At 35.5% G+C, this 12,716-nt stretch overlaps 1 protein-coding gene and 1 long non-coding RNA gene across 2 annotated transcripts; one reads left to right on the top strand and one right to left on the bottom strand.

Moving 5' to 3' along the window:
• Positions 1-21: 21 nt before the first annotated feature.
• On the bottom strand, positions 22-1,697 carry LOC116181799. The gene is made up of 4 exons (XM_031502226.1): positions 946-1,697; positions 358-573; positions 162-300; positions 22-115 (listed from the first exon to the last, which is right to left on the bottom strand). Exons 1-4 carry the CDS (start codon positions 1,184-1,186, stop codon positions 91-93), a joined length of 621 nt encoding a protein of 206 aa, XP_031358086.1. The 5' UTR covers positions 1,187-1,697; the 3' UTR covers positions 22-90.
• A 256-nt stretch (positions 1,698-1,953) lies between these two features.
• Positions 1,954-6,352, top strand: LOC116181800. Its single transcript, XR_004147342.1, has 3 exons — positions 1,954-2,211; positions 2,264-2,393; positions 5,956-6,352. It is a non-coding gene; the product is annotated as an uncharacterized LOC116181800 (long non-coding RNA).
• The last annotated feature ends 6,364 nt before the right edge of the window (positions 6,353-12,716 follow it).

Here is a 12,716-nt window from a genome sequence, read left to right as displayed (position 1 = left end):
GCATTTTCAAATTGGATTTTCTCTTGGGTCAATTTTTGCTGTCGCAGCAATTCTATTATTAATTTGTTTTGTTCTTTGATAAAAATAATATCATTGACTAATTTTTTTTGAAGAGCTAAAAAGAAAAAATACAAGATACTATACTTTATTTAGGTACCTACCTACATAAACAAGAAGCTAGAGTTGTATTGTTGTCATTGTGTGAAGATTGTGACGTGGAAGCTATGGATTGTTCACTACTCAGATCAGGAACAGGTTCGCAGATCTCTAATTGCCTTGGAGATGGTACATGTCTTACTACTTTATACCAATAACATACGCATTAAGTAAAATAATCCAGTTTTAGGTCACACTTACTTTGTTTGTTTAAGTTAAGAGTAGGTGGCCGAGGAAACTTTGAAGTTTGTTCTTCGTCACTACTACTTGAAAGTAGTCTACGAGAAGGTGCACGTTTCCTTTTTTGAAATTTATCTTGGTCTGCATCACCTTGACTTCCAACCTCAGCCTCACTACTTTGTAGATCAGAAGTATATTCGGCCCTCGGTAACTTCCTTTTTACACGTTCATAATCGTCTGTTTGATAAAAGTATTTATTAGGGTTCTGTATACTATACTATCGATATGAAATTCATAACTTCGATCAGCATGTAAGCTGCTCTAAAGTTACTTGGGTAATTATAAACAACAGCTCAGCTTCGGTTTACGCAACTATCTATAATGTTAATGACATTATAGGTAGTTGCGTAAGCCGTGTGCTACATATCGGTGTGCTACATATCGGCCTAATCCCATTCATTACTAATTTTGTACTTCGCAATTCGTCTTGACAGTATTATGGTATGGAAAAGTGTATCGTTATGCTTCTCATGACTTAAAACCATGCAATGTGCCAAAATGCTTCCACAGTTTATTCATATTACCAGTATCTAAATTTATAAAACGTACCTGACTCAAATAAGGTGCGCCGAACGAAACAAAGCTTCCACTTGTTGTCGATTACTTGATCTTCATTTAGAAGAACCTTTTCAAATGTTTTTGACTGTTTAGTAGGTGGCCAAAACGCTTCTTGTTTGCGAGGGGTAAACCACTCTGTCCGAATAATGGCCAAGCCTCCTCCAGACTCCTCTGCAAATTCCACTAATGAAAACATTTCGCCCTGCAAATAATAATCGAGGCAAATGGTCATATTGTACGTAAATTAATTAACTAACATACTTATCAAATATTTTACATTTACCTTTGCAATCTAATTATGATTACCGCAATAAAACGTGATTCACATCAACACCCTAACCTAACATTACATTGGAATGGCGCGAATGCGTAAAAGGTGCCACGATGCCAGCTTGCTTCAATGCGCGTGTAAGATGTTGCCGTTTTCAGGTATTGTTTCTTGTACTTACTCTTTCGTGTCATTAGATTTGAATCAAATCAATTTATTTTCACGAATTTTGAATTTTGATACAATAATCAGAAGTTTTAGAATTTATTTTATCACATAAAAACATGACGTTATTGCGACCGAAAGATAACGTAAGTATATTACGTAATATTTTGGTGTTTTTGTTTACGTAATAAATACGTCCAGTTTTGGGAAATTTACGTCTTCGTTTGTAATTTACGTCACACCGACGACTTAATGACGTACTGTTTCTGCCTGGGTCACGTATGGGATTAAAATAGATACCCGTTGCGACATTACCTATGGAAATGAAATTATTCGTAAGGTATGGCATAAAAATTAAATCGAAGGTTAAGATGTAGCATTGAATTCCAATGAATTTAATAGTGCATCTTTTAATTTAAATGAACGTCGAATTATTTTGTGAATCATTTCTATGCGAATGCGATACACCGCATTAAAATACAGCGCATTTTAAATGTGCTTATACATACAATGGAAATTCGGTCTGCATAAAATGTAACGCATAAGAATAAGACACAAATTTAATGTATCAAATGAAAATGGTATGAATGAAAACTACTCTGCATGCAAATGCGCAGTTACGTTAGAGAAGGAAAGTAGCCGTAGGTCGTAGGTATGTTTTATTTGCGGTTGCGCAAAAACAAAACAGCTGTTATTGATTGTTACTTACATCGAACGTATAAATGGATTATTTATACGTTAATCAATTTTGAGAAGGCAAGCGATTTATTGGGTTATTTACTGTCGGTCACACGTGACCTTTACAGTTTTTACGTACATATTCGGTAAGTCCAATTTTACGATTCCTTTTATGATAACAGTAAACAATGAATGTAGGATTTGCACCTGCTGCGCAATATTGTTAATATAAAGCAAGAAAAAGGCCGAAGGAAATCGAAAGATGTGCAAGAGGCGCCGGGTCCCCTTAACAACAAATTGGAGGTGTACGCTGTCGCTATAAAAATAGGTAGGTAATCTCAAATTTCACTTATTCTTACCTGTAATGCAAATTGAGTGAACAGTTCTGCCGTGCCATAGTGAAACCTAGTAACTCGACCTACTACAGAAATGACATTTTTGAATTTCCTATATCTACAAACCGAGTTCTACCTAATGCTATTAAAAACATTTCAATCGAGTGAATGGTTGCGAAGTTATTAGCTATCCCAATTTAGTATGTCTAGTTGGGTATCGGATAAATTAGATAGAAAGTCTATTTACTTGGTTGATTTGGTTTTTCCTTAATACGAACCTTCTTCTTGACTATCGTAAAACCTAGTAACTCGACTTACATCATTTACGTAATGGAATTGTACAAATTTATCATTGTGGCAATTACTTACTATTGTAACATATTCATATTTACAATAATAAAACATCTTAAATCTACTAAATAAAACTAAAACGAACAAAATTCCAATAAAGTACTATCGTATATCGAGTTGTCGGGATTAAAAGTAGCAATATTGCACATGCGCAAGTATATTTACACTTGATTAATTAGAATAGACGTTATATATTTCACTTGAGTGTCGGACGTCAACCGGGTTGGAATTAAGACGTGTATCTTGTGAGTGGAGAAAATGAATCGAGGGCAAAAATTGGTAAATCTGGCCGCTGAAAGCAGGTAAGCATGTCTTATTACGTCATAGCAAGGCAGAAAATCTATTAACGAAATGTAACGTCAATTTCTTACGTACTTGAAGTGTACTATTTAGGTAAATTCTCTTATCTTCCAGAAATTATACCGTAGATGAGATTACGAGAAAATCAGTATTGGAGGAATCTCCTTCACCTATGGATGATTCAGACGAAGATCCGGATTTTGATCCAGACAAGCCCGTCAAACAAAGCGGCCGAAAAGAGATTCCGAGACATTTTACCCAAAAAGATCTTTCCTTAACGAATAATTTACATAAAAAAGAACCACAACGAAAAAAAATAAACTATGGCAGTATACTGATCAGACTATGATCTTTCCAAGTCCCGAGCCTTGGGAAAGTGAAGGTTTGAGAAATGTAAGTGATTATACCGATCTTGTGCTTCAATACTGGAAGGAGAATGTAGACAACACACCTTTAGATGTACCTGACGAAAGAAATGAAACTGTCACACGCAAAAAAACTAACAAGAACAGCAAGATTTCAAACGATAAACTAAGGTCACCATGTAAAACGAATTGTAGAAGGCGCTGTAGAGAACGAGTATCAGAAAATGAAAGGCGGAAAGTATTCGAATATTTTAATAAACTTGAATTCTCGAATAAACAATTACTTTTGGACAAATACATACAAAAAAAAGAAGTAAAATACCGGAAGGTCGATGCAGAAAAGAATAAAAAATTTACTGTTTCCTATACACTTCCCACGTTTAAAGAAGAAAATAATTCGTCTGACTCTATTGTCGCCGAAAGCAGTTCTAGATGTGGACCGATTGTTGTGTGTAAAGAAATGTTTCTTCGTACTCTTGGGAAAAAATCAGATGGGATGATCACCTGCTTCCTACAAAGGACGGCCAATGATCTTCCTAATCTTCAAGATAAACGAGGAGCGGCCCACGCCAGAAAAATGAAAGAAGTTGCGTCAGAAAACTACAATGTAATTAAAAACCATATAGAAACATACCATCCCCAGGTATCGCACTACAACATTTCTCACGCTCCACACAGAAGGTACCTTCCTCCGGATTTATCCATTCATCAAATGCACAAGGATTTTAGCTCAAAAATCAAGACTGTCAGCTACGAGACGTATAGGAAGGTTTTTGAAAAAGAAAACATTGGCTTTTCTGCACCCACGCAAGATGACTGCGGTTTGTGCGCAGTGTATAAGCAGCATGCCCATAAAACCGACGATCCTACGACGGAAACTTCTAGTCAAGAAGAGAAAGAGCAAATTGATCCAAATGTCTCTTCTAATGCGAAAAGCGATTGTGATACTTGTGAGAAATACCAATTACACAAAAAAAGATATACTATAGCTAGACAGATGTACACCAAAGACAGTTCAGGTGGTTTCGATAATGATACAGAAATATATGCCGTGGACATGCAGAAAGTTTTACTTCTACCGAAGATGTCAACCAAGGATTCATTCTTTGTTAGTAGGTTGGTGGTTTTTCATGAAACCTTTGCTAATTTGAAATCAAAAGGATACAACAAATGCATACTGTGGCACGAGGCTATAATGGGTCGAAACGCAGCTGACGTCGCGTCAGCGTACTACAACGTGGTCACGAAGTTACAGAATGAAACAAAGCACTTAATCTTCTGGTGCGATAACTGCACCTCCCAAAACAAAAATTGGACACTTTTTACGGCCTGTATTACATTTGTTAATCAAGATTGGGGTCCCGAAAGTATAACTTTTAAATACTTTGAGCCGGGGCATAGCTTCATGAAAGCTGATTCAATACATGGACAGATTGGCAAAAAGTGGAGTAAGTCAAAAGAGATTTTGGACATGGAAGACCTTGAAAAACTGATGAAGTCTGCAAATAAGTTGAATGAGGTAACAACATTAAGGTTTGACGACTTTAGAAAATTTGAGAACGGATGCATGCAGAAAAAGAAAACCAACTGTATGCCAAAATTGAATGATATTAAATCGGTACTATTTAAAAAGGGGTCCACCAAGATTTTTTATAAGTGCGAACTTGAACATGAAGAGTTCCAAGAGGCGACGGTTCTTAAACCCAAGTTTAAACCACAAATTCCCGAAAAGCAGGGCGCAGATAGGGGAATCAATACAAAAAAAAAGGAGGCTATTTCAAAAGTATTGTTGCCTTCTATGCCTTCTAGGAAGCAGATGTTTTGGCAGAACCTTCCAAATTTTGATGACAAAGAAGATCTTGGAAAGTCAAATGCAGAATTTGTTGTTTAGAGTATTATTTGTTCCTTATTTTGCTTTTTTCTAAAGGGTTCCTATTTTTTGTTTGTATTTTATATATATGATACATAGTTACGTACTTAAGTATTGTTTTGTTTAAGTTTCGTTTCACAATTTACTAATACGGAATAAACTTGTCCAAATATTTGAGCATTTAATTCATTAAATCACTTCATTTGATTGACATGATGCGTTAGCGAGATCTATGTCCACTAGTAAGTCGACTAGCTAAAAACAACAGAATTATGTTTCATTTTTTTTATGATTCATTCGACTTACTAGGTTTTACTTTCAACAATGGTGAAAAACTATAGTGATTTTGACGAGTTACTGCGATTTGTTTAGTCAAACAGGAGTAGTAAATAGAGCAACTCGACTTGCTTGCTTTTACTTTAGCATATTACCTGTCGTACCCTAACCTAGTAACTTTTTTTTTTAATTTTTTCGGTTTCTTTTCGAAAATATACACATGTTAAGTTAAAATTTGAATTCACAACAAAATTATTAATAAATTTGTTTTATATTGACATTGTGTGTGGTATAGGAACAACGTTACAAACAATTAACTTTTATAAACTTTCAACGCGTATACCCACAACTTTGAAATTTTGAGTTACTAGGTTTTACTGTGGTACGGCAGAGTTACAGGTTCGTGGGAATTAATAATGGATAAAGAGTCCAGAGATAAACCGTTAATGGAACGAAGCTCATGTTCTACGACTCTTGTAAAGAACAAGCACATCGACAAGTTGATGCTCCTTCGTAATGGAAATTGTGTCGAGTGCAATCGTGATATATCTAACACGATAAGTTAAATATGTAATCTCCATTGAATGAGAGATTTGTATATTTACAAGATGCTAACACATGTACCTGTGTAGAAACACGAGCACGTGAGACATTGTTAGACACGTATCTCTTTCTGTTTGATGGGTGCACCGTAGTATGTAATCGAAGACGTGTCATTCGCTAACAAAGTTACACAAAGATTGTCAAAAAAATTTGTATCCTGATAATTAAACGATTATCCTCTTCGTCATCTGGAAACGTTTTATTTCAAAAGTGAACCACACACCGAGAAATGTACCTAACTTCCCTACATACCAAAACGCAGATTGAAAGAGAAGTCCTCGCAGGGATGATAGAAGCGTAGTTCCTCTTAAAAACCCCTGTTAAAGTTTTTCTAGAAATGCTCCAGAATTTGAGAAATTAATTTTTTTGACCTGGCATATATTTCTAAATAGAACACCTAACTTTGACATCGCATTAAAGAAGTTACAGAGAGGTTAGAAGAAAATCCCCTATAGGGGCTATAGAAGGGATGTTCCTCTTTAACACCCTGCTCGTGGTTTTTCTGGAAGTGCCCTAAAATTCGAGAACTTAATGATTAAGGGTATTTGGTCATTCTTTTAAATGTGAACGTTGTGATTTTGGTCATCTGTTTTGCTCATGCGGGAGCTGTGGTTATGAAGCCGATTTTGTGTAATTGTTGCAGTTATTCACATTAAAGCCGGATTAAACTGAATTAAAAACCGTTTTACATTACACAATAAATGAGCCAAAAAGTTGTATAATTTTTTTAGACAAAAAATGTTGTAGGAAATATGTTGTGTGCGAAGTTTGTCCGTTTGATATACATACAAAATTTATTGTACGTGATCATGCGCAGTTTAATTGTTTGTTATTTTTATTTTCATAATGAGTAGTTTAAAGCAAAAACTTTTAATCACTGTTGCTGTTGTAAGTTCTGTATTACTGGTCAGACAACTTAGACAAAGGCAGTGCAGTAGAAAATTAAAAAAGAAAAACCGTAAAACTTGGCAAGAGAAATTGTTGCAACGAAGAAACGCAGGCAGAGGTGTTTTAAACATGCTCCACAATGAATTACGCATTGAGGATCCAGAAGCTGTGAAGTGTGAAGTGTGTGTGAAGCCATTCCACACGATAACGCATGCGTACTTGAGAAATTGAACGAAAAATTGTATGAAAATAGAGCATGTTCTAAATATCTTGAACAATTTGGATATCGCATACAATTTTCCGTTTGATATTACACAATATTTCTAGGCTCAAAAATTCTGCAACTTCTTGTGCAATTTATTGTGTAATGTAAAACGGCTTTTATAGTTCCGTACCCGCAACGCCGTACCGTAACGTTTGGAATGAAACCCTACTTGTTGCGCGTGAACATTTATAGTTCGAGTTAACCTTGTAGTAGGGGAGCTAGCACGAAATCCACTCAACGAGAATGATCAAAATTTTAACCGATGGAGTTCCATTTTGCCCTATCAGAGTATGCTAAAATCGATCGTCTGCCGCCTCAGGTCATACGACTTAAGGCGCTGAGGGTACTTCTTGTGCTACCAATTCTGAAAGGTTGTTTTTCGAGAAAATAAGTTATACACCAAATGAAAACGTTGATAATAACTCTTAAAAAAATATTTAAAAAAATCGCGCACATTTGATAACTCCGTAAAAAAACAATTCTTAGTCGGTTTTTCACGAACTTTCTACGGATATAACTAGGTTACCGTTGGAAGAATGAAGCTGATTTTTTTACAGACTAATGATAGGTACAGCCAATGACTATGAGAGTGTTTCTTTTTTAAATTTTTTCTCTAATTATAAGATATCTTATAATGTTAAGATAATAAGATAATCTTGTAATTAGAGAAAAAATTTAAAAACGAAACACCGTTAAGTCATTAGTAGTACCTATCATCAGTCTGTAAAAAAAATCAGCTTCATTCGTTCAACCATAACCTAGTTATATTCGTAGAAAGTTCGTGAAAAACCGACTAAGAATTGTTTTTTTACGGAGTTATCAAATGTGCGCGATTTTTTTAAATATTTTTTTAAGAGCTATTATCAACGTTTTCATTTGGTGTATAACTTATTTTCTCGAAAAACAACCTTTCAGAATTGGTACCACAAGAAGTACCCGCAGCGCCTTAAGTCGTATGACCTGAGGCGGCAGACGATCGATTTTAGCATACTCTGATAGGGCAAAATGGAACACCATCAGTTAAAATTTTGATCATTCTCGTTCAGTGGATTTCGTGTTAGCTCCCCTACTATTGCGTTAGAACGGTTACGGTACGTAGGAAATGCCCAAATCGTATTTCTTACGGTAAATCGTGCTAACGCGTTTGTCGTCGGCAGTACTCGGATAATTCAAACAGTTGAGTTTATCCTGACGTTCGTTTCGTTTATTTACAATAATTATTGACACTTTGTTGGTTATTATTATTTTGAAATGCACGTTACTCTTACTGACAGATGACATACAATGACAGATCTCGTTTGGCACTAATGCGCCAGCTCATCTCTTACCACTACGGTAACTATAAATCGTATAATTTTCGTTAACGTAAGATTTTACGGTTCCGTTCTTACGTTCTTACGGCTACGGAACTATAAATCCGGCTTAAGTTTTTGTGGTCCTGTACGTGTATTGTACCTGTTAACGGTAATTTCTATTTGTCAGCCACTTCCAAGCAAATTCAAGTCCACGGCTTAGTAGTCACTGTTATGGAGGTGGTTAGAAGGCCTATTTGTGTAATATATTTATGGGGCATTTACAAAAATTGGAGCTGTAGATAATAATAATAATAATAATAATGTTTATTCAACAACAAAAATAAAATAAAATGTAACAATAGAATTAAATATATCGAATGTATAATAAACCATATTCTATGAATAAACATTTAAATAATCACAGAAGTAGTTTATCTACTTGTATGTGATATAATGACTCCGGTCGGTGGTAAGTATAAGCAGGGTAAATGATGTGATTTAAGGTAATTGGACGTAATCGGGTAATCGGACTTACGTAATCATGATTCTTTACTTTTATTTATTATTATTAGTTAGTATATTTTGTATGCCGGTGCAATCCTTAATCGTTGTTTACTATTGAAGAGAAGAGTTTTCTATTTTTGGTATGTAGCCATGTTTTAACCATCTTATTGAATATGTGGTAAGACTGTAGGTTTTTTAATTCCAAAGGTAACGTGGCGAATATCCTCGGGGCCAAATACTTCGCACTGCGTTGACCAATCGTTTTGTGGGCTCTAGGGTACAAGATGTAATCTTCTCGCCTGGTATTGTAGGTATATTCGTGAGTCATTATGGGAATTCTATATCGTTTTGAACGTAATAGTATTTTTAAGCAATATAGCTGCCTTAGATCATAGATTTGGGTTTCCCTATATAATTCGTCACTAGAGAAACGGATATTCTTTTTGTAAATAATACGTAGTATCCATTTTTGGATTACGTGAATTCTATTCAAATAGCAGTCGTATGATCCTCCCCATCCGATGATTCCATATGATAATAATGATTGTACAAGAGCATAATAGATTGTGATTAGTTGTTGTTTATGTAAAGATGATCGTAGATAACGAAAGGTAGGTAGAAGATTTCTAACTTTATGTGCAAGGTGTCTGGTATGGTGGTCCCGGTATATATACCGTAGCGTTCGAAAATGTGATAGGTAATTATTTTAGAGTGTTCTTTTATTACCATATGTACCGATCACATTAACGGAATGGATCACTAATTGGAGTGTATTCATCTGGTTGGTCCACGCGCGCCACTAAAAAAAGGTGCAAGAGTTGTAACCTCACTTTGCAATCTTTTTGGCTTTCCTTCAATAATTATCAAGAGGACTTCCGTTGTGTACATTTTTTGTTATATTCGAAACCTTAGATCTTACGAAACACTTTCATGGTAGTAAGTATATGCTAATGTAGCCTTGTAGGTATATGATGTTTATCTCAGAGTAAGAAATAAAGATAGAGATTCCTTGATGCTTATCAAAACGCGCCATAATGTCGTCGTGTTTGTAAATATTGCAGGAAGCGAACTTGTCACATTTCGCGAGACCATTTTTTAATTAATATTAATAATAGATATATTAGAAAGGATCTAAATGGATTTTTAAATATTTATAAAGGTGGTGAAAAACAAACTATTATAAGTTGAAATTAAACGGCCTAATAAGAAAATTTAAGATAATTAGTGTGTCACGACAGCAACGCTGTAGCGATTTGACAGATGAAACTATCTGTTTATTTCTAAAAATCGTAATTTTCGGCATTTTTAGTTCATTTTATAGATTGAAACTTATTCCATTGTGTTTAATAATTTATCAGCACCCTTTGACATGGGGAAGGGTGTTCTGTTTGTGGAACTAGTGCAGTTACTAAAGTTTACCTTTTCTCCTCTCAACTTAAGTATGTAACCGTGGGTTATGTTCTATCAAAACCATTGAGCTCTCAATGATCAATACAAACGTTTGTGTTATAGCGTATGTGTCCTCTATCTTTGTTTCCTACTCTATATGTTTATAAATTTATGCGCTACATTTACACAAAAGCATTGTTCTATAAACAGGCATGCACCAAAGTTACCGCATCTAATCAGTCATCATCAAATGTTTACCGACATTTACCATCGTGGATCTACCGCTCCAGTTTTCGTAAATGCCCGCTGTCGGTACCCATATTACAGTGACTCTATAAAGACAGTGTGGCCATATGCTCATTTCCGCCATTTTTCCCAAATTTATTATTGAGCTTATGGGAGAATCACACATTTTGAGTGTAGGAATGTTGCGATTTACGCAAATCCTTCTTTTGAGAATTTTTTTTCGGGTGGTTTTTAGGGGTATTAGCAGATCAAATTACCGAATGGCTTGGGTTGTTCAATAAATAGGATTTGACATGTGTGTTCATGGTCTTTGTCTTGTAACCGGCTGAAGTGTAAAGTACGGCTTGTCTTGAAATATTTTGTTATACCTTAACTGTGTGCTTTTGCTTTTTTGAATCAGGTGAGGTATTTCCTTTATTCAGTTAATCTATAAATGTGTATAACTTGAATGTAGATTGTAACTCTTTACTTATGTACTTACTGGATTCAATCACTTGTACCTCTTAATGTGTAACCTTTGTTGGTATTGGCAGTCATGTTTCATTGTGGGTAGGGCTGTATCTGTGGTGTACATACTTGCATGTGTACATATTTGCGTATTGTGCTTTTTAGTCACTCTCGATTATTTCATTGCATTTCATTATATTTGCTTATTTGGGACTGGAGTAATCAAGAGGGAAGTGTGCTTGTTTAGAGGGGATCGAGTTATTCAAGTTTATACGGGCCTTGATGAACCTAACACTAACATTTTCACTCGTTCCGAACCAAACAACTTTAGCCCATGTCTACAGGGCCTGGGTAATCCTCCCGCCCGGCGAGGTATATTTAACACTTCTTAGTTTTGCCTGATGTATGTGTTGTAATACCTGGAGAATGTCTCGATTCCATTTTGGTTACTCATAGCGTGTTTGTAGTATTTACCCCGGTTTCGAGAGGGCTCAAAAGTGCTGTACATTAGATGTTTATTATAAGACTACTCCGAATTAGGTTTTCCTGCAGTTTTCCTAATTCGTAAGGTAAATGCCGGAGTAGTATAGAACCACCTAATACCCTCTGCAGGGGCGCCGCTCAAAACCATTATGCGGGTCACTCTGTAATCGTATTGGTATTAGATTCAATATAAACTTAATCAGCTATTTATTTTTACTTTTGGTGTTCCTTATCCATAAAACACCCTCAGTGCCTGCTGAGAACCCAGTTATTACACAACGTAGGTGTCCTGCATGACGATCACGATCTTAGTGCACTCGGAGTGGCCCCCGAGTGACAGATTCTCGCGGGAAACTTAAGGCTGGACAGTACACCTTTACCGTTTCGCCCGAAAACGCTTGATTTCGTTCCACGATATCTGCATTCTGAGGGAAGATGGAAAAGGGGTCGAATATTCCAGTGAAAGGTGAATGCTTTAGCTAGACAATAACGCCGGGGTTTATTAAAATGTTTTGAAATAATATTTTTTTCTGGGGGTAACGTGGAGGGCTGTTGGGTTGCCATATTTTGAAATAGAAAAAAGGAAACATATTCCTGGCGTTATTGTCTAGGTTTTAGTATTACAAACTTATCGCAATTTTTGAAATGTTTCCAACTTCGTGTATAGATAAGTTATCTTGGAAAAACAACTTAAAAGTTTACCTCGTGAGCGCGAAAATTAAGTGTTGAGGATAGGCAGCCCACAATACATCAAGTCCTCTGCCAATATTTCTCCGGAGACATTAATTATAAATGGTCAATAAGCTACTGCCGATAGGTAAGAGAGGTTAGAAAACTGTTCATTGTTATGTAGGTCATTTGCATAAACTAGTACCTACTCATTCTTATAAATCTCTAATTGTTCTTTCCTCAATAAATAAATAATGAATGCGTTATAAATTATATTGGAAGTAATTATATTTACAACAGTTTCGGTGGGAAAAAGTGCAAAAGTTACAATGCCAGAGAGATAAATGGTATGCATTTTTTATGAC

Source organism: Photinus pyralis, unplaced genomic scaffold (genome assembly GCF_008802855.1).
Source record: "Photinus pyralis isolate 1611_PpyrPB1 unplaced genomic scaffold, Ppyr1.3 Ppyr1.4_unclustered_Scaffold2130, whole genome shotgun sequence".
Taxonomy (NCBI): domain Eukaryota; kingdom Metazoa; phylum Arthropoda; class Insecta; order Coleoptera; family Lampyridae; genus Photinus; species Photinus pyralis.
The sequence above is the reverse complement of the archived record's forward strand: the minus strand, read 5'-3'. Positions and strand labels throughout refer to the sequence as shown.